Raw genomic sequence first — 22729 nt, forward strand, 5'->3', positions numbered from 1 at the left:
CCAGGAGGGCCTGATCCGCAGCAGGGGTACTCCCTGGGATGCCAGGCAAGCCCCCCCATCGCGATCGCCGGCGAGCAGATAAGTGCATAGGACAACGTGGACGTGCTATGCCGCCCGCCGGCGTTTAGAGACAGGTCCCCAAGGACAGCATAGCACGCCCGCCGTCCTTAAGGTGTTAATAATATTTTCCTCTGCATTAACATGAAATGTGACTGGATGTCTAATTACCCATACAAGGAAAATAGCATAATCTTCTCAAATTCCTAGTGTCCATACAGAAGTTTTGGAGAAAACCTAGCACAGGGGTAGGGAACCTTAGGCACTGCAGATGTTGTGGACTACATCTCCTCTGAGACTTTAGCAGCATTATGGCTGTAAAAGCATGACAAGGGTTGCCTACCCCTGACCTAGAATATCGATCACTGCAGATGTTATGACAGCAACATGGGAAATGTAGCCCACATATTGGGGTAATGACAATCATATACATTGGTGTACTACATGATGTTTAGGGGAATTCCCTCTTTAGATGTAACTGTGTGTTGGACCTGGAACGCATGCTTAGGAAGCTGGACAATATGTGGTATGAAGGGCTGAACCATAGTTACTGAGGCAGTGAAAGGGTAATTTTAGAAGGCATTGAGGGCTGGACAGAGGGAGGGTGTAAATAATGAGCAAAATATTGGACTGTGTGTGCACGAGCCTTCCTGCACACAGTCCTAAAGATTTCACATTTCAAGTGTGCTTACAATGCCACCTGCAAATGAAAAAGCTGGTTACATCTGTTGCTAGCATGCAGTGTGTACGGGCGACAGACTTTTTTTTTTTTTTTTTTTTTTTTTAAGAAGAGTAGACCTACAAGATAGCGTTTTAAAGGGACACTGTAGGCACCCAGACCACTCCAGCTTATTGAAGTGGTCGGAGTGCACTGTCACTTTTGCACTTAATACTGTAATGTAAAACATTGCAGTTCCATAGAAACTGCAATGTTTGCATTGCAGCTCTAAGTCTGCGCTCAGTGGCGATCTACCAGAGGGAGCTATAGTGCTAAGAATACAGCCATAAAAAACTCGGAAATTTCTCTGTGCTCAGCGAATTTCAAGATAAAAAAGCTGAACATTTTCAACATTTTCATGCTTTCATCATGACCATTTCTAGAAGCAGAAGAGGTTATAATTGTTGGAGCAACCCTTTAAATCCAAATGATTTCTTTATTTATTTATTTTTTAATGTATATATGCTTTGTGTAATTGGAATATTGGAGTGAAGTGAGAGCATATATATTTAACCTCTTTTTATTGCTATCAATGAGGTTATGGTCTTATTTCATTGCAAACTGGGAACGATTACGCCTTAGAAGGTAGAAATTTTTAAATTTGGGATGCATATATGTAGCAATTATTTAGGAATTATCAGAGGAAGGGCTGATTTTAACGGATTGAAACCAGTCATTGAAGACGGGATTAGGTGTGGACATACAGATTAGAAACAGGGAGTTTGCTGTGAAGTTTAGCTACTTAAGACTGTAGCCCACTATATATACCTACATGTAAGCACACTATATTATTTTTATAAATTGTGTCCATTTTTACACTTACTTGATTCTCTTTAGGGATCAACCAATATTGATTTTTTAGAGCCGATACCGATATTCTGTGAACTTTCAGGCAAATAGCCGATATAATTTGCTGATATTCTGTACATTTACCATTTTGGAAAATAAAAACAATTTCTAAAGGTAAATGCAGTGTGTTTAGACAGGGGAGCTGTGTGTGTTTGTGTAGTGTGTGTAGTGGATGCAGTGTGTGTTGTGGATGCAGTGTGTGTGTGTGTAGTGGATGCAGTGTGTATTTGTCTAGTGTGTGTAGTGGATGCAGTGTGTATTTGTCTAGTGTGTGTAGTGGATGCAGTGTGTATTTGTCTAGTGTGTGTAGTGGATGCAGTGTGTATTAGTGTAGTGTGTATTTAATTAAAGCAGAGTGTTTGTGTAGTGTGTGGGTAGTGTGCGTAAAGTGAATGCAGTGTGTGTGTGTGTAAAGTGAATGCTGTATATACTAAATGCAAAGTGTGTGTGTTTGTGTAGTGTGTGTATAGTGAATGTAGTGTGTTTATATAATGCAGAGTGTGTGTGTGTTTATATAGTGTGTGTATATAATGCAGTGTGTTTGTGTAGTGTGCATTATATAAATACACTACACAAACACACACTGCATTATATAAATACACTACACAAACACACTGTGTATATAATGCAGTGTTTATATAATGCAGTGTGTTTGTGTAGTGTGTTTATATAATGCAGTGTGTTTGTATAGTGTGTTTATATAATGCAGTGTGTTTGTATAGTGTGTTTATATAATGCAGTGTGTTTGTATAGTGTGCATTATATACACACACTATACAAACACACTGCATTATATATACACACTATACAAACACACTGCATTATATACACAGTGTGTTTGTGTAGTGTATGTGTATATAATGGAGTGTGTGTGTGAGGGGGCATTTTTTATTATTATTTTTTAAATTTTTATATTAAATTATTATTTTTTTATATTTAATTATTATCATTTATTTTTGTTGTCCCCCCTACCTGCTTGTTACTTGGTCAGGGAGGGGGGCTGTGGCATTCCCTGGTGGTCCAGTGGCATTGGCTGAGTAGTGGGGGCGGCGGGCAGCAAGCGTTTACTCACCTCCCAGCAGCTCCTCCAGCTCCCCAGTGTAAGTCTCGCGGCCAGTGTGCCGCGCGGAGCGCTCTGACGGCCGCGGGTCTCGCGAGATTTACTCTGGGGAGCTGGAGGAGCTGCTGGGAGGTGAGTAAGCGCTTGCTGCCCGCCCCCCCAGGACCGCCGGGCTTGTAATGAGCCTGGCGGTCCTAGGAGGTATTATCGGCAATATCGGTATCTGAATTGGCCGATACCGATATTGCAGAAAATACTGAATATCGGCTGATTATATCGGTAAAACCGATAATCGGTCGATCCCTAGTTCTCTTCAGAATAGATACATCATACATGTGCTGGGAACTGAGAGACTGTTGTGAAGGATACCTTAGCATGCGGGACCAAAGGGCTTGTCTAAAGTCACACTGTGGATTCAAGGATCTTTGTTAACCTGATAAAAGTGCGGATGTATAGGCTATTACATAGAGCAGCGTTTGGACTCTACCTATTGTAAGTGACTGGCATTACCATTGCCTTACTAATACCGTTATATTTTTACTGTGGTTTTTTATTGGGCGAGATTATTTATACCAAAAGTCTTAAAATAAGTATGACCCCTATTGTGTTTTTTTTTTTTTTTTTCCAATTGAGTCTTTTGGAAGACAGTTTTAGGAAAGTAAAGCTTCAGGGTTGTTTTTTTGCGTGGTTGTTACAGGCTCCTTCATAGAAAGATTGAAAGCCTCTACAAGTTATTTAGGATATGTATGACTTTTATGCACAGATTGCAATAATTTATATAGCCATGGAAAAGCATAGTTTACCAATAGTAGCTAAAAAGGTGTAGGACATGTGAAAGTGTACTTTATGGGGGGCGTGGCCTGACCACGAAGCCGAGCGGTCGCATGTAAGCTAAGCTCCCGCCGACGTTAGGCCCCAAAGCACACAAAAGCTAACAAACGAGCAAGAATCACCGCAAAACTCACCCTGGACACCGGCATGGATAGAAGGGTCCAGCGGAAAATAAACAAGAAGCTGACAGAAACGGGTACGTCTGTGGCAGACATGTTCGCGGCCTCCCGTGCGGCACAGCCGGAGCAGCAAGATGGCGGCCGACACAGCCCTAAGACCCCGTCGGCACCGGTACGACCGGAGTCCCCGCGGAGTCCCAGCTCACCGAAAGGGGACACCTCCCAGATCATCGCTCAACTGCTAGAGGTAAAATCTTTCCTGGCGGGCGAGATCAATAGGACCACGGCAGAAGTAAAAGCCGAGATCGCGGCACTGGGACACCGCACGGCCATCCTGGAGCAGAGGCAGGAGACCACCGTCAGAGCACATAACGAGGTTACCTGCCAGGTAAACTCCCTCACCACGAGGCTGAGAGCTGCTGAAGCCGCCCTGGAGGACCTAGCAAACCGATCACGCCGAAATAACATTAGGCTGAGAGGCCTACCTGAAGGTGAGGGGGAGGGGAGCCTACAGGACATAGTGCTCGCAATCTTAAAGCCCCTTGCACCTAACATCCCCGACCAACTATGGCATCTAGACCGGGTACATAGAGCTCTAGGCGCCAGGAAAATTGACACTAGACAGCCGAGAGATGTCATAATGCGCTTCCAAAACTTTCAAACAAAAGAAGCCGTAATGAAGTGCAGCAGGGAAGGCCCAGTCTCTTATAAGGGGACTAAAATTCTCTTATTCCAGGACCTGGCCCCAGAGACCCTCCAGAGACGCAAGGAATGGCGACCGATCACGGACTTGCTCAGAAACCACAACATAAAATATGCATGGGGACACCCGTTTAAGCTCATGGCCTTCAAAAATGGACGGCCGAAGATGTTGGCGCCTGATGGGGACGCAACAGCCTTCCTACACGCACTAGATATACAGGCCCCGCAAAATCTACAATGGCAGACCGCAATCCCGACGGACTTACAGCAGTTACCCAGGGAGTGGTATACAGCCGGAGAATGAGGAAGGCGGCCCTCGGCTCTGACCGCTCTTAATCTTGCTCCCTGCCATTGAGAATTACCCCGCATGGACGCGCATCCTTGGAAGGGTGAGGTACACAGAGACTCAATGGACGATCATGCCCCCCTTCCCCCCCCCCCCCCCGGATCACCCCCTTCTCTCCCCCCTAACGCACCCCGAAATTGTTAGTATTATACGAAACACACCGTTTAAAAAAAAAAAAAAAAAATGGGACATTACTCTCTCAAGAATGTACTTAAACAGGCAATAAGTCTTCAACGGATGCCAAATGATAGCCTCCTCATTAATTAACAACCTTAAAAATTTAAAATACAACAAAAAAAAAAAAAAAAAAAAAAAAAAGAAAAATGAAAAAATAACAAACACAAACAAAAATAACAAAAATAATCTAGGGAACAAGCGAAAATATATTGAAAGTTGGTCATGGAGAAAGATGGAACCATTCAAGATCCTGCCCACATCCACGAACTCACTTTCTGCAACAAAACTACCGAACTGAGATAAAACACCCAGACAAATGGCAGAGGCGATCCAAAGCTTTATTGTTAAAGACAGCAGACCTACCAGACACTTGATCCCAGCCGAGTTGGGGTGGGGAGTGGGGGGTATGGGGGGGACAAGGGGAATTGTGATCGAAGACAGGGCTTGCATACACTTGTGAGCTGAGAGGCTCACTGCCCCTCTTCCAGACACAAGGAGTCTCTAGAGTGTTTGAGATGCCCCGAAAGAACATTGCCCAGACATAGCAGAGGCGGAAAGCGGAAAGTCCACAAGAGCAACTCACGGACCAGCGGGCAAGTCTGCCAGGGTGACGAGACAGCCCAGCAGCCACGCTCATGCATGCATTACAGGGCCTATAGGCCAAATTGGTACCAGTTCGGGACCTTGCTTCGGTGCTATGGACCCATTTTCTTTTTATGGGCCAGCAGCACCGATGCAGACGCCCCACACGAGTCTGGCAAAGGATAAGACCAGACGGTTTATCTCTCTACTTTGTTTATTTTACGTTACTTGTATTTGTATTTGTATTTGCTTTTGTAAATATGTGCGCAGCAATTTAAATAACCTCTCTCTCTCCCTCCCCCCCCTCTCCCCCCTCATGGTGACCGGAGCGTCTCAGGCTAAGAGGTCAAGGCAACTAGAAGCGGGGACACCCCAAAGACACGGCTGGAAGGCAACACCCGTAAGTCAGCTCGCATACACGCAACCCACCCACCAACATGACTACACGAATTAACTCCCTAAACGTTAAAGGGTTGAACGCCCCTAAAAAACGCAGACTCCTTTACAGGGAACTTAAACGACTAGGCCCAGATATAGCCTTCTTACAAGAAACTCACCTCCCAAAATCTCTAGGGTTTTCACTCAAAGATCACATTTACAACACGGGTTATGAGGCTAGAGCACACTCCAAACGCAACGGTGTTGCGATACTGATACACAAACGCTGCCCACTACGGGTCACGGGAGTCAATCTAGATTCAGACGGGAGATACATAATACTATCCGGGACATTGTATGCACACACCATACACCTGATAAATATATACGCACCTAACGAACCAACCAAAGAATTCTGGGACCAAATGTCTGACAAGCTACGAGCCCTACAGCACGGCATGATTATCATGGGAGGAGACTTTAATGCTGCTCCGTGCCCAGCTACAGATAGGGGGACCATAAGGGGCCTACCACGCTCACACGGTAGAGGGAGACAAGATAGATTGGTACACGACTTCATAAACTCATCAGGTCTGATAGACGCGTGGAGAGCCCAACACCCAGGGGAGGTTGACTATACTTTCTACTCAACGCCCCACGACTCTTACTCCCGAATAGACTTTTTTCTAGTTAATGGCCAAACCATCCAAAGAACCACCAAGACATCAATAGGATCTATAACCTGGTCTGACCATGCAGACATTTCCATTGAACTGGGCAGTCTGTGCGCGGGAACCCAATGGAACTGGAAACTAAACACCTCCCTTCTACAGGACCCAGATATCAAAGAGACGGTTCGCAAAGAAATAGTAGAATATTTCCAGTTAAACACCACTCATGACCTGACCCCGGCAACCATATGGGCCGCTCATAAATCGGTCATCAGAGGTGTTATAATTAGAGAGGCGACCAGAAAAAAGTTAAGAAAAACGACGCGCTTAAATTCCTTATTACACGACCTCCACACCCAAGAACAGAGACACAAAACCAATCCCGCCCCCGAAGGACTCACTGCCCTACAAATTACAAGGCGCCACATCAGGGAAACCCTACTAGATGACGTAGCTAAAGCAATGACCTGGTCCAAGAGAAATTTCTATGAACAAGCCAACAAGATGCACACGCTCCTAGCACGCACTCTCCGCCCGAGGCCAAAACAAAATCATATCACGGCAATTAGAGACCGCAAAGGTCAGACAAAGACGGCACCCACAGACATAGCTCAAATATTCACAGAATTCTATAAAACTTTATACAACCACACACCCACAGACGCAGACAAGACCCCGCATATGCAAGACGAGATTAGGCAATTTCTACATAAACTCAACCTTCCGAAACTGACCCCTGCACTCACGGAAACCCTAGGGGACGAATTTACAGCAGACGAAATTGACAGAGCCATCACGAGACTTAAAGGACATAAAGCCCCGGGCCCAGACGGCTATGAGGGCAGCTATTACAAGACGTATAGGGAGGAACTAATACCCCACCTGCTAGAATGGTTTAATCACCTGATGCGGGGCGGACGTCCCGACCCAGATATGTCAACAGCCCACATAGTATTAATTCCTAAACCGGGAAAGGACACGTCATACCCGGAACATTACAGACCCATATCATTGATCAACCACGACGTAAAACTATTAGCTAAAATACTGGCAGACAGACTGGCCCCACACATACATAGATTAGTACATCCCGACCAAGTAGGATTCATCCCCGACCGCCAACTGTTCGAAAATACCAGACGCAACATCAACCTTATATGGACACAGACGACTGCACAAACTCCTACGCTCGTTCTCTCTCTCGACGCCGAAAAGGCGTTCGATAGAGTTAACTGGGTATATCTGTTTGAACTTCTACGACATCTCCAATTCCCAGATACATATATACAAACGATCCAAGCCATGTACACCGACGTCAAGGCACTCATAAGGATCCCTGGCGCCAAGACATCCCCTATCACCCTGCATAACGGCACACGCCAAGGCTGCCCATTATCCCCCCTCCTATTCGTACTCACGTTAGAACCCTTGCTACAAGCAATCAGAACGAACAAGGCCATAGAGGGAATAACTGTGGGCGACCAAACGTATAAAGTTTCGGGATATGCGGACGACGTCCTCCTCACCCTTACGAACCCAAAATCCTCGATGACGGCTCTAGACAGGGACCTAGCAGAATACGGAGCCCTCTCGGGATATAAAGTCAACTTGTCGAAATCCACTGCCCTCCCAGTAGCCATGACGGCAAACGACACGATGCACATTAGGAATCACCACCACATACCCATAACACACACCGCGATTAAATATTTAGGGATACATTTGACGGCTGATCCCCGAAAGCTGTACGGAGCTAACTACACCCCCCTTATCAAGACTTTGGACGCGGACCTTGACAAATGGACGGATAAGCCCATATCCTGGATAGGGAGAGTGCACACAATCAAAATGAATATACTCCCCAGGCTCCTCTTCCTCTTCCAAGCCCTCCCCATCCCCATCACCAAAAAAGACCTGGCCCCCTTACAGAGAGCTATCGGAGACTTTATATGGCAGCGCAAACGACACAGAGTGGCCCGCAACGTCCTATACAGACCCAAAGATGGAGGGGGGTTAGGGTTACCCCATCTGTACAACTATTACCTAGCGGCACAATTGACACAAGTGGCCTTGTGGCATTCAACGCCGGGAACCCGCAGATGGGCTGACCTTGAAGCTGGCTTCACAGGAGCCGACTTGCCCCAATTCTACATATGGGTACCCAGAGAACACAGGGCGATTCTACGCACAGGCTGCCCAGCCATACTAAACTCCCTACGGATATGGGACTCCACGGCCATAAAATTCAAACTAACCTCGGCCCCTTCCCCAATGATGCCCCTGCTACGAAATAGAGCGTTCTTACCGGGTATGAGGGCCCAAGATTTTAAAAACATAGAGGAGGCAGGGATACAGAGGGCGCTACATTTATATGAAGGGAACCAATTAGTGACGTTCGACAGGTTGACAGAAAGGACCAGGCTGGGCCCCCCAGACTTCTTCAGATACTTGCAAATAAGAGATTTCGCACAACATAAATTAGCAAAAACGGCAGCAACTACCGCACTCACAGGCTTCGAGCGAATGTGCCTCAAAGAAAACCCCCCAAAGGGGTTGATATCCAACCTATACGCGCACTTATGCACAAACAGCTCAGATTGGGGTAGCCTCCCCTACACCACACAGTGGGAAACGGACCTAAATGAGACTCTAGAGGGTACAGATTGGAGGGAGATCTGGGAAGTGAACAAATCTATCTCGATATGCGTCACCCAACAAGAGCAGGCCTACAAGACCATGCTGAGATGGTATACAACCCCAACAAAACTGTATCGCATGGGGAAAACCCCAGACGACCTGTGCTGGAGAGGGTGCGGCCATAAGGGGACCTACATCCATATGTGGTGGGAATGCCCTAAAGCACAGGCCTTCTGGCGAGATGTAGGGACCCTACTACAACAAGTATTCCACAGGCGCATAACTATAGATCCATGGGTATTTTTACTTTCGAGAACTCTAGACGATTGGCCTAGGAAGCACCAAAAACTGCTTCATAAAATCACTTTAGCGGCCAGACTTACCATGGCACAGGCATGGCTTAAACCAGAAATCCCCCAGGTGACTGCAGTAATTCCTAAAATAAAGGACATACGGGTCATGGATGACCTCACAGCACGAGTGAGGGGTAACATAAAAACATACGAAAAAACCTGGGAGATGTGGATGGCGGGTGACTGGGGTTCATGAGCAGACCACACTAAGACCACTCCACTGATACACTGCCTTACACCGCTACCACACTTGACTGGTAATAAGTGAATCTCCTCCTGTACAGCGCTCCGACACTCACCATGGGGATCCCCTCCCCCCCCCCCCCCCCCCCCCCTCGGTTACTCCATACCTGAGATGATGAGGGACAACAGTCTAAGTCCACTCATCAGCAGAAGCGAGAGGACTTACTCATTGAGCATCCGGCCAACGAGCAGTGTTTGATGTTCCAGAGGTGGATACCCCACGCTCAGAACTCAGGTCTGGGCTACGTGGCTCGTACCTCCGGGCTGGATAATATATGGTGTAACCGATTATACTTAGATACCTATATAGCGTGCACATCTAATATGTTCTTTCCTTCTTTTTGTTGTTATCCCTTTATGTTTATTATCGTTTCTCATTGTACGATTTATATGTACAATGTATATAATGTATAATTGTGACACCAATTGGCTAACACTAACAACTCAGGAAAATATACCTAAACCGCGGATGCGGCATGTTCCAGTGTTAACTGTACCAATACCATTGTCAACAAAGGAACTTGTATTGTAACTGATGATGTGTTATACGCAGAAATACCAATGTCACTTCAAAAATAAAGAATTTGAAAAAAAAAGAAAGTGTACTTTATGGAACTGGCTGAAGATTCATGGCTCCATAATCTAAAGAGCAATAATAGTGGCTCTTTAAAAAGAGTTAATTTTATTGCTTTCTTTTCTTATTTAAAAAGTGTCATGGGAAAGGGTAAACAACTTTTCCTTTATGCATTTTGTGCATTTACCACAAGAGGGACCACTAAACTAATTGTAGAGTATTATTTAATAAAAAAAACAACATGTCTGCATGTAAAATTCATTTAGTATAGTATCATATATAGCCTATTTACATTTAAGGGAAACAAAGCATGAGATAAATCAAAGGAAATTAAGAGATTGGGAAAAATAAAAAAAATAAAAAATGTAACATTTAACTATTAAATCATGAAAAAAGGATGCACGGGTAAGGTAGATAATAAAATAACAATAAAAAGGAGGCAGGAGACAGATTCATGAACAGAAGAGGATTTTCTATTTGGTCAAATGATAACCGCTGAAATTAGGCTTTTGCCATGTGAAATTAATATCTCTCCAGACTAAATTTTTGCATGCTATTTAGGCTACTGCTGTAAAACAAAAGGAGGGAGGAGAGAAAGAGAGAAGTGGGGGAGGAAGGGAGGGGAGAGAGAGTGGGGGGAGGAAGGGAGGAGACAGAGAGAGGAGGGAGGAGAGAGTGAGGAGGAGGGGAGAGAGAGTGAGGAGGAGGGGAGAGAGAGTGAGGAGGAGGGGAGAGAGAGTGAGGAGGAGGGGAGAGAGAGTGAGGAGGAGGGGAGAGAGAGAGAGGAGGAGGGGAGAGAGAGAAAGGAGGAGGGGAGAGAGAGAGAGAGAGAAGACAGGAGAGAGAGAAGAGAGAGGAAAGACAGGAAAGAGAGAGAGAAGAGAGAGAGAAGAGGGGGGAGAGAGAAGAGGGGGGAGAGAGAAGAGGGGGGAGAGAGAGAGAAGAGGGGGGAGAGAGAGAGAAGAGGGGGGAGAGAGAGAGAAGAGGGGGGAGAGAGAGAGAAGAGGGGGGAGAGAGAGAAGAGGGGGGAGAGAGAGAAGAGGGGGGAGAGAGAGAAGAGGGGGGAGAGAGAGAAGAGGGGGGAGAGAGAGAAGAGGGGGGAGAGAGAGAAGAGGGGGGAGAGAGAGAAGAGGGGGGAGAGAGAGAAGAGGGGGGGGAGAGAGAGAAGAGGGGGGGAGAGAGAGAAGAGGGGGGAGAGAGAGAAGAGGGGGGAGAGAGAGAAGAGGGGGGAGAGAGAGAGAGAAGAGGGGGGGGAGAGAGAGAAGAGGGGGGGGAGAGAGAGAAGAGGGGGGGGAGAGAGAGAAGAGGGGGGAGAGAGAGAAGAGGGGGGGAGAGAGAGAAGAGGGGGGGGGAGAGAGAGAAGAGGGGGGGGGGAGAGAGAGAAGAGGGGGGGGAGAGAGAGAAGAGGGGGGGAGAGAGAGAGAAGAGAGAGAATGCTGTATTAACTATGTTAAGAATATCTATGTTAATGTTTAAAAGGTCATACCTTACCGGTAACCAGAGCACAGTGAGAGATTGTGATAATGTGAACAAGAAGAAAAAAAAATTCATGCAAAACAGAAGACACTCATATTAAAGTTAGCAAAATTAATTATATGTCATTACTGTAAGAGACGCTGAACCATGGCTATTTAGAAATATAATCTATACCTCGGGTGCCCAAAAGGTTGATGCCCAGATGTTGTAGAACTACAACTCCCTTAAATTAAACTTGACCAAAACTGAAATTCTGGTCTTTCCTCCATCAAGTGTTGTTACTCCAGTGTCTGTCTCCCTCCAAGTCAACGGTGCTACCATCAGCTCCACCACGCAGGCTCGCTGTGTTCTCTTTGACTCTGACCTCTCCATCAAGCCTCATGTTCAATCTATCGCCAAATCCTGTCATTTCCATCTCAAAAACATTGCGCGCATCTGCCCCTACTTAATGTCCTTTCTCGCCTTGACTACCGTAATCCGCTTCTCAGTGGTCTTACGTGCTCCCAACTTGCGCCGTTACAGTCCATAATTAATGCGTCAGCGAGGCTCATCTTCCTGTCCGCCCGCACCTCCCATGCCTCACCCTGTCAGTCCCTACATTGGCTTCCTATAAAATATAGAGCTCAATTTAAAATTCTGGTTCTTGCTTTCAAATCTCTACATAATGCTGCTCCCATCTATTCTCCCTAATACAAAAGTATGTCCCGTCTAGGCCCTTACGATCTGCTGAAGACTTATGTCTGTCTTCTGTCCCTACTCCCACCTCTGATGCTCGCCTTCAAGATTTCTCAAGGGCTGCACCGTTCCTGTGGAACTCGCTTCCCTCCTCCATTAGATGCTCACCCAGTCTCCACTTCTTCAAAAAATCATTAAAAACCCACTTCTTCATAAAAGCGTATCAATTAAATTGTTAATAGCTCCTGACTGATTCCTCTTCTGCACCTGTCACTAGTCTAATACTATCCTTACCTTTTTGTGTCATTTTACCCCACTCCCTCTAGTATGTAAGCTCATTGAGCAGGGCCCTCAACCCCTCTGTTCCTGTGTGTCCAACTTGTCTGGTTACAACTACATGTCTGTTCGTCCACCCATTGTAAAGCGCTGTGGAATTTGATGATGCTATATAAATATCATAATAATAATAATAATAATAATAATAATAATAACTCCCATAATGCTTTGCATGCCTTTAGAATAACAAAGCATCATGGAGGCTGTAGTTTTAAAACATCTGGGGATCTACCTTTTGGGCACCCCTGATCTATACAATTACTTTTAGTCATGCCACCCACACATAAATTTGTAAGTGAATTTCCCAAGACTATCATCCAGTCGTGAAATGCTGGTCAAACATTAGGTTGCCATGGTTAGAATATAATTGGACTATATTTTGCCTTCCCCTAAATATGATTTAAAGAGGCCCTTCTAAGTGCCATAATCATGGAAAGTGTATTGTAATTACAGTGACAGGAGTCACTTGGAATTTACACAGGGCAATTACAATAGCAGGCAAATTGGGGTGAACAGCATTTGACCAGATAGAGTCTAAAGCAGATAAATTTAAATATTTTTTTTTTTTTTTAAATCATTACTTATTAATTGTAATAAGCTTTTAAAAAAACAATAAGTGAAAATTTGATGACAGTTTTCCTTTAAGCAGAAGTTCCAATTCCCCTACAGCAATATAAATTTTGTCCCTAACAGAATCCATTGTCAGTGTGTCATTTCAAATGTTAAGCCCATAAATCATGTGCAAATTTGGTCTAAAATTAATTAATATTGCTAAAGAGTAATGAAAATGCCATCTTTAGACAATAAGAGATGCCCAGAGACCAATGTAAGTGTCAAACAGTTTGATAAGTTTTGAGTGATGCCTTAAAGGGACACTATAGTCACCTGAACAACTTTAGCTTAATGAAGCGGTTTTGGTGTAAAGAACATGCCCCTGCAGCCTCACTGCTCAATCATCTGCCATTTAGGAGTTAAATCCCTTTGTTTATGAACCCTAGTCACACCTCCCTGCATGTGACTTGCACAGCCTTCCATAAACACTTCCTGTAAAGAGAGCCCTATTTAGGCTTTCTTTATTGCAAGTTCTGTTTAATTAAGATTTTCTTATCTGCTGCTATGTTAATAGCTTGCTAGACCCTGCAAGAGCCTCCTGTATGTGATTAAAGTTCAATTTAGAGATTGAGATACAATTATTTAAGGTAAATTACATCTGTTTGAAAGTGAAACCAGTTTTTTTTCATGCAGGCTCTGTCAATCATAGCCAGGGGAGGTGTGGCTAGGGCTGCATAAACAGAAACAAAGTGATTTAACTCTTAAATGACAGTGAATTGAGCAGTGAAATTGCAGGGGAATGATCTATACATTAAAACTGCTTTATTTAGCTAAAGTAATTTAGGTGACTATAGTGTTCCTTTAAGGTGGGATGATGCCAGGGGGCTCCTGCCATCATAACACTTTCAGCGCACAGTGGAGGTTAGGGTGCTTAGAGAGCCACCTTTAAATATAGCAAATTGACAATAACATTGATATATTAAAACTATCCCCTCTTCAGATACTATAGGTTAAGGTTCTCTTACAGTAAAAGAAAATTAAAATCAATGGATTAGCGACTTACTGCCAAGACTGGCAGCGGTACAGGTGTAGTAGAAATAATTCAACCTTCATGCAAAGCCAACTGATAAGCCAACAATCAAGGCAATTACACCAATCAGCAGCAGTATTAAAAGGGCAGCTATCCAATATTTCTGTCAAAGAAAGAGAGTTACAACACATGTTTTGTAAAAACAAACAGTCATGCAATGATACGTTTGGTAAGTGGTTAAATACAGACAATAGGGAAGTGACAAAGATATCCTTATATTTAATTTGCAGTCTAAGAAGAAGCAACCTGTTCACTTCTGCTGCTTAACCATAATTAAAGTTTATGGATAAGTAGATTTGAATAAATCATTACAGGGGGAGTGGGAAATCTTACTGTTGTCTGTGAGCAGATATCACAAGCTAGAAGGAGAAGCTCTTGATCTGTTGATAACAGAAAAATGCAAGGCATGCAACACTCAACACAATTAGTATGCTGAAAAAGCAAATAAGTGACGAATCATGCAGAAGCACAGATAATGGGAAAATAAAGAATTCAAATGATCACAAGTCTTCTACATTTTGTAATTTTGGTCTGATTATTTACAAGTTTACCGAGCATATGCATTCATTAGCAAAGGTTCATGTTTAATAATATAAAAAACAGACACTATAAAAAGCTTTCATATAATTATTCTGCTCTCAAGTCACTCTGTTGCAGAGGTCCAAACTGCTGTCCGCTTGACACGGTTGGATTACAATTCCCAACTCTCTCTCTTTATGCTTTGACAGCAGAGAATTATAGTAACTGTATTTCATCTGAACCTGCAGGGCTGCAGTTCAAACTATTTTATAAAGCCTTTCATAATGACATACCAATAGCAACAGGAATTCCTAGACTTTGCCTGGTAATCCACAAAGATAATAGTGCCAAAAGGTAAGACACCACTATGCTTGAGTGGCAATAGGAGGCATTTTCTAATGTTCTTGGTAAGGTAGAAGAATAAAATGTAAATATATGCAGGCAGAATGCGGATGAGCGAATAGATGAGGAATTTGTTTGGTTAAATAGAAACGGTTGAAATTATGTGACAATACTAAATAACACACGCCAGATTTCTGATAAATCTTCCCATTCGGAAAATGCTTATTTTTCCAGACAAGTGTCATTCACAGGGTTATTCATGAATGGGATTAATAACATAATTAGCACAATTATTAAATATGCATGTTTGTATATGCATTGCATAAAATATACAATACCTTGCCACAAGGGAGATGAAATGTTAAACTGTCTGGGTGCATAACACAAATAAACATACCCGAATCCCCCCACCTCGAAAAAAACCCTGATATGCTTAAAGGGACACTATCGACACCCAGATGATTTCAGCTCATTGAAGTGGTTTGGGTACATAGTCCCAGGTCCCTGCAGCCTGCAAAGATAATTACTGCAGTTTAATAAACTGCAATAATTACTTTGGAGGATTAACTCCACCTATAGCCACTAGAGGGACTTCCGGGTCGATAGGCAACTTTTTGTCGCCTAACTGACCGCTAAGCATGAGGACATCCAGCGTCATGTGAAACCCCAAAGGAAAGCATACATTGCCATGTATGCACATTAGGTCTCCCATGCCGACTGACGTCTGTGGGGGAGAAGTAAGGCAGTGCCTGACCCAGCACCGAGGCACATCTGAGCTGGACTCTGGTAAGTGACAGAAGTTTTTTTTTTAACCCACTCATGCATGTATGCATAAGTGGGTCCAGAGAATGAAAGACTTGGACCATACATTTAAAAGACACTGGGAGATTGCCTTTATAAATTGCCTTTTATAAAGTTCATAGTTGCACCCTTCTGACAGTCAATAAGTCGGGGTGGTGCTATACTCGATGACTTGTGTGACACACGCTCCTTCTCATTAACATTTCCCACGAACTCCTGGAAGAGTGTGGAAGCTGGCCTCCTGCCCACCGACTATGTTCTGGGTCTGAGACCCCGTTTGGGAGTTAACCTGCCCAGCCACCCTTAGCAGCTTTCCTTCGGTGCCCCTGGTTCGGCACTTTTCCTCCTAACGAACTGAACCAAACACTAGCTCCTGTCGGCCGTTTGCATGAACAAACCCACGAACAGTCCTCTGTGGTAGTTAGCCGCCATCGCTATGGAACTATTTTTGTCATGAGGACTTGGTGGTTCCCGGTCACCTTGGATTGTTCGTGAAAACTTACCCACGAACAGTCCTCTGTGGTATTTAGCAGCAAAATGTTTTCGGTAAGGTGCCTGAGACTAAGAAGAACAAACGCTCCCTGAAACTCAGATGGAGCACCTGTATTACGGCCGCCGGAGCTCCCGAAATTTGACCGGCCAAAGCACGCATTGCTCTGGAACTATTTTGGGCATAGGACCACGTGTGCACCCGGTAAAAACGTTACCCCAGTGGCGTTTCTCCTATACTGCATGGATATTTGGACAACTTGGGTCTCAGATCAGGGCTGAGAATATAGGACATGTAGGGTTACTGTATGTTTTGGGGTACTTTTAGGAGAACGTTTGGTTCTCTGAATCTGGGAGATAATGAACTTACCGATGTTTAACTTCATTACTTCCCAGGCACAGATACTCTACGGAGGGGCTTGTATTGTGTTGTATGGAGACCCCCAGCTGAGGTCTGTGCATAAAAGAGTTTGGCTCATTAAAATCAGTTGTACTCCCAGAGCTATGTGTTGGGAGGGTAAAAAGCTATTCACTTCCCCGATCTTATTCCAGCTTGTTGAGGATTCAGCAGGGAAAATCCTTATAAGGACTATAACTCCCAGGTAGGTGTGTCATCCTGTCCCTGGGAGGAAATAGAGCTAGTTCTCTATCTTGTTCCAGGACGGAGAGGCTCCAGGAGGACCCCAGTCAAGCCACTGCGACTGGGGCAGAAGTGCTGAGGTTTCTCTGGTTCCAGCTAGGAAGCGATCATTGGCGGGGGTACCCAACTCGGTACAGGTAGCTCCACTACAGCTTGGTTCCATAACACAAAGCGGAATGCAATGCATTTTACGGTGTAGCATTTGATTTGCCAGGAGATATCACTAGAGATGGAGGCAGGAACCTTTTTACTGCAGGATTGGAAATAAATTAATTCTTTATACATACATTTATATTTTATGATTTATTTATTTTTTTGCAGGAAATGAAGAAAACACTAAACTCTACAACATTCCAATGTTATAAACCAATGTATTTATTCTTAACAATGGAGTGAGTCATTAAAGCAGGGGTCAGCAGCCTTATGTGTCACAGACAAACCCAACTACCCACAGACTCTGACAAACCCAACCACCCACACATACACATACTCTGACCCGACCATCATAAGAAAGACTATGCACCATCTCCCCCTCCCATAGACATACTGATGCCCAAAACACACATATTCTAAACCATACACATTGACATTCCTTAATTGGCAGCATATGAACCATAGGCCATGCAGGAGAGGAGGGATGCTATGCTGCCTGGTACCCTGGTCTTGGTTAGTGTAAAAAGGAGTCAGAGTCTTACTCTGGCTCTCCTGACTCATTCGTCACTGGAAGGAGACCCTCCACATTATGAGTGACCAGGGCACACAAAGGGGATAGTGAGCAAGTCAGAGTTATAATGAAGTCATCTGAACGAATATTATTTGCTGCAAATCAGATAACAGTGGGGGAGATTTTGCAATGCTCCATCTCAGTTCTATTTCCAGTGCAGCTATGCCAGCCGGCTGATGGTGAACTCTTGGGCAGAAAGACCATAATTTTCACATGGGTAATAACAGGTAAGTGCTATATATGATAGCCTTACAATAGGCTTGAAAAAAGCCTGGTACAGCGTGTGAAAGATGTTGAAGTGCGATCGGCATTCAGGAACAGAGGTCTGATTATTACAGCCTGATTCACATCGATTCCACACTAAGGTCTCCAGTTTGCACAAAACACTCTGCCGTATCAGCCTTGAGATCAGGCGGGAGCTTGCACTGCAGGGACCAGTGGACGGTAAACGGCTGTCAAGCCTCTGATTCTTTTAACCCCTCAAGGACCAAACTTCTGGAATAAAAGGGAATCATGACTTGTCACACATGTCATGTGTCCTTTAGGGGTTGCATTTGTATGTGGTATCTTGGAGACGAGTACCACCACTTGCTGATGTAAGGGTTTTTATTTGGGGGTAAGGGAATCTTTTTACACAAATAAAGGCAGTATTATACTATGGAAAGCTTTTTTTGTATCCTTTCAATGTGCTATCTACATTGAGATACAGTGTATCCACAGATGCTACATCTCTGCTGCAAGACAAGATTAACCCTTTAAAGACTTTTACCCAGAACTTTTGGACTCTAAAGCAAGTTTTATATATATATGTTTTCTGTGCATAATCAAACTTAATGTGATATATAGAGTTTGATATTTATACTACTAATTCACAGTTATAAGTTGTTGGTTTTCACATTTACACTGATTGCCTGTTGTAAGGCTATCATATATAGCGCTGACACTCTTTTTTTGAATATTATTTAGGTAAAGATTTTAAGCAACTTTATTTTGTGTATAGCCGCTGAATCACATAATTAATTTAAGGAATTTGAATTTATCACGGTTGCGCTCTCCTGTGCAATTTAATAACAGGTAAGTATTTTGTGGTGGGCGGGTAGTTTCAAACACAGAAACAAAGAAAGGGCTATCCCTGGCCTCAATTTTACAAGTGGGCCAATTACACTTTAAATTTTCTGTACAAATCTTGCTCACCATCCCACTACACAGCAACTATCAAGTGTGGATCATGTAATTTGACATTAAAACCATCTCAACCTGATGTTATGTATTTGGCACATAACTTCTGACCAATGTTACTTACCCTGCGGGATTTACTCTGATATTTCACTGCTTTCTTTGTCTCCTCTTTGGCATTTTCAATGTACTCGGCAGCATTTTCAACATTCTTCTCAATGTTGTTAATCATTTCCCCCTAGACCAAAATAAAAGAACAGTGCAAAGAATATAATTAGCTGGCCAATGCACTTTTTGAAAATAAATACATTTAAAATAAATAAATAAATAAACTCAAATTTTACAAATCATAACTTATTTTTCCTTGGTATCAGTGGCAGTACAGTAGGGGAATATTCCTTTTCATATGAACAGGTAGCCTCCTCCAATAAAAAGTAACCAATTAGCTGTCCCGCCACGTTTGCAGGCCATAAATAACTTAAACTGCTAAGCATTCACAGTTAAACTAAAGAAATAAAAAAAGAAACCAACTCAAAAGTATGACAAAATATGTCTGTGTATGTAAAATAAAGTGAGTGTATGTATTGCCGCTGATAATATAGGAAAAAACAGTGAGTAAAATGTCTATTTTTCCCCTGCGTACAGCGAAAGTACAGTATGGAGAACGGAAGAACGCCCAAGTAGGGTGGGTAACTCAAGTTGCGGTTGCTTATAACACCTTGCACCCAAGGGATGCTTCCATTAATGCCAAGGCGTCTAGACGCTAGTGCTTGTTAAAAGTATTAAATGAGAACCATGTAGATGCTTTGCAGATGTCCTTTGGAATAGACATAGCTTTCTTTGGTCATGCTGTTGCCATAACTAGTGGAATGAGCTTTAATTTTATCAGAAAAAAATATCCTTGAGAATTGTAGGCAATCTGAAAAATGTGTGTAATCCACCTAGCTATAGGGAACTTGGAAATCTGCTGACCTTTTGATTTCCCTTAAATGATGATCTGCTTTTCTCCATTTTGGAGACCTAGCCAAATAGATTGTTAAAGCCCACTTGATGTTCTGACTGAAAACGTTATTCCTTAGGAGAGGAAGGATTCTGGCAGAAAGTTTGTAAGATAATTGCCTGATTCAGGTTTATGATCAAGACCTTAGTGCAAACTGATGGTCTGGGAATAAATATCGGTGCCAACAAATGTGTCTACATTTCCCCCACCTGCTCAGCTAAAGTTATGCCTATTAAAAATGTTGCTTTGAGTGTCAAACATTTTACTGGACAGTCTTCCAAAGACTTTTATACAAATCTTGAAACACTGCACATACGGAGTTATTGTTAATTGTATGCTGGGGGCTAGTTGCAACCCCAGCACATGCGACCGAGGCAGCCCAGAACACGGTTCAGGGCTGCCCACGGTCAATTCTGTGTATATTTTACATACTGTCAGCATGCACAGCTCGCTTCCAACAGATGTAAAAATCTTTCCGTTGCAAGCAGACCATCTGCATAGGGAAGATTACTGTCCACACACCCCCTTCCCAACCTGTGAGAGCTCCCTCTTGGGATAAATCCTTTCCACCTAATATCCCCTCACCACCCATAGTGTGCGCACTTTGAGCCAGTGAATCAGTCCAATTGCGAAATTTCTGGTGATATTACAATGGGGCTTGGAAAATCAGTGCGGGTAGTGTTGCCCAGCACTGGATTAAGGTAAGTTTCAATTTTTTTGTGCAGGTTTTTACAGGAATGGCCAATAGTTATACCTAATAGGGCAGTTATAAATGGAGTGTATTTTTTTTTTCTTAAATCAGGGTTGGAGCAACCATTTTAGGACTTGGCAGCCAAATCTTGTATGAGGAAGTAACTAAGGGCAGAAACTTGCACTATTAGCGAAGATGAACAGAGGCCCTAAGAAAAACCTTCCTGAAGAAAATTCCAAATTCCAAAATTACTGGAATTGGGAGTCTTCATGGACTATTAGGATCATCCTTGCAAGATTATTTAAGATTCTTAGGGTTTCTACTGACACATTCTTGATTTTGAAGATTCTCAGGATGTCCTGTAAACGCAAATACCAGTGACAGGTATAGCTTACCACCAGGGTGGCTAGAGTGCTGGATGTAGCATCACGTGCCTACCGCACCACAGCACTATGTTCCAAGACCTTTCGTCCAGTGCCAAGTAAGAACTCAGGATCCTCCATTTGTTTAAATATGCATTGGTATTTGGGGTAGTGGCAGGTAACTTTTTACTTCGTTTTTTATTGTATGTATTGGGCTGATGTGTACGGTTTATTGCTGCTGCCCAGGAGTAGTGGGAGTCTGAGTGCAGTGCTTAATTTTGTGTATTCGCTTTTGTATCACATAACCATGTTACAATGCCCAGCCCATGTGTTCCTTATTAAGGGTTAATAAGTATGTAGGGGTTTAGAAAAATGCCCTTCTGTCTCAGAGGTTGCTTTCCATGAAACTGAAGGAAGCAAGGTGAATTGCTAGTGTAGGACTCACCTAAGAGATTTGCCTTGACATGGTAGATGGGCTTACACCTTATTGCCACTGGAGTGAAACAAAAAAAACTAAATTTGTTTAAATTTGCATAGGGATTTAAGGTAGTGTGCAAGTAACTTTTTTTTATTGGGGATTCTTAGATTCAGTTCTTTATGGCTTTCAAAAAAGGTCGGACAGCCAATCGTTTACTTTTTTCAAAATAGGCTAACTGTCCATATAAAAAGGAACATGCACCTACTGTACTATCATATTAACAGTTTTCCAATTAAAAAGGCAAAACAAAATGATTTTACTTGCAAGGATAGGTAAGGGGGAAGGGAATACAAGCTAAATAGCCTGATCTGATCGAGAGCACCAACAATAGGCAAAATTAATGCTTGTTTAACACATTATTTAGAAAGCTAGTTTGTCAAATGAAACACTAGAATGTTCCATGGGGTGTAATGGTAATGATAGGGAAGGGATTCAAAATATAAAATAAATTTTTTGGTTGTTTTTTTTAATCTGCTCTTGTGAGAACTCATTAAAATGCAAAAATAGTGTATTTGCAATATACAGTGTGCTTTGTGAAATGGTGTTTAGGGATATGTACAGAACCAGAAATATGGCTTAATGAATAAGGGGTACATTCACTAAATTGTGAGCTCAGAAAAGATTTGTAAAATTGGAGAAAAAAATAAGAGCTGCTAGAATAAATCCCCAACTCAGATATTTTGGTATACAGTTTTCAAACCTGTCGTAAACTCACAACATGCTGTTTAAAGGTGCACTACAGGCACCCTACCCACCACAGCTCACTCTAGAGGTTATGGTACTAGGAGTGACCCCCCTTACCACCCATTGCAAGCCATTTTAGAATGGTTAGACTTGATAGCTGATGTCCACTGGTCGCACTGCCCACCTCCACTAAGGTCAAAGTGTCAGCCATTCCACTACTACTACCACCAACGCCAAAAAGCAGGTATTTTCATTGGCTCTATTGAGCTAAGCCTTGCAATACAGGGCTTAAAGGAACATTGTCCCCCGAACTTGCAAAGTCCACCGAACTTGGCGGGTCCTTTATGGAGCCGATGTCACTGCTGTACTACAGCATCGAGGTCTATGGAGAATCCTG

General features: G+C 43.4%; 1 protein-coding gene across 2 annotated transcripts in view; it reads right to left on the reverse strand.

Annotated features, from left to right (window-relative positions):
- Nucleotides 1–22729, reverse strand: part of STX2 (syntaxin 2) — a 92008-nt gene that overhangs the window by 6321 nt on the left and 62958 nt on the right. Inside the window, exons 9-10 of one of the 2 annotated variants that reach the window (XM_063454344.1) lie at nucleotides 19245–19355; nucleotides 14400–14529 (exon numbers count right to left, since the gene is read on the reverse strand). In XM_063454344.1, the coding sequence (XP_063310414.1) occupies nucleotides 14446–14529; nucleotides 19245–19355 (195 nt within the window). In that variant the 3' untranslated portion in view covers nucleotides 14400–14445. The remainder of the gene's footprint in view (nucleotides 1–14399; nucleotides 14530–19244; nucleotides 19356–22729) is intronic. The other variant, XM_063454345.1, reaches the window with a different exon arrangement.

The sequence above is a fragment of the Pelobates fuscus genome, chromosome 5 (genome assembly GCF_036172605.1).
Source record: "Pelobates fuscus isolate aPelFus1 chromosome 5, aPelFus1.pri, whole genome shotgun sequence".
NCBI classification, from domain to species: domain Eukaryota; kingdom Metazoa; phylum Chordata; class Amphibia; order Anura; family Pelobatidae; genus Pelobates; species Pelobates fuscus.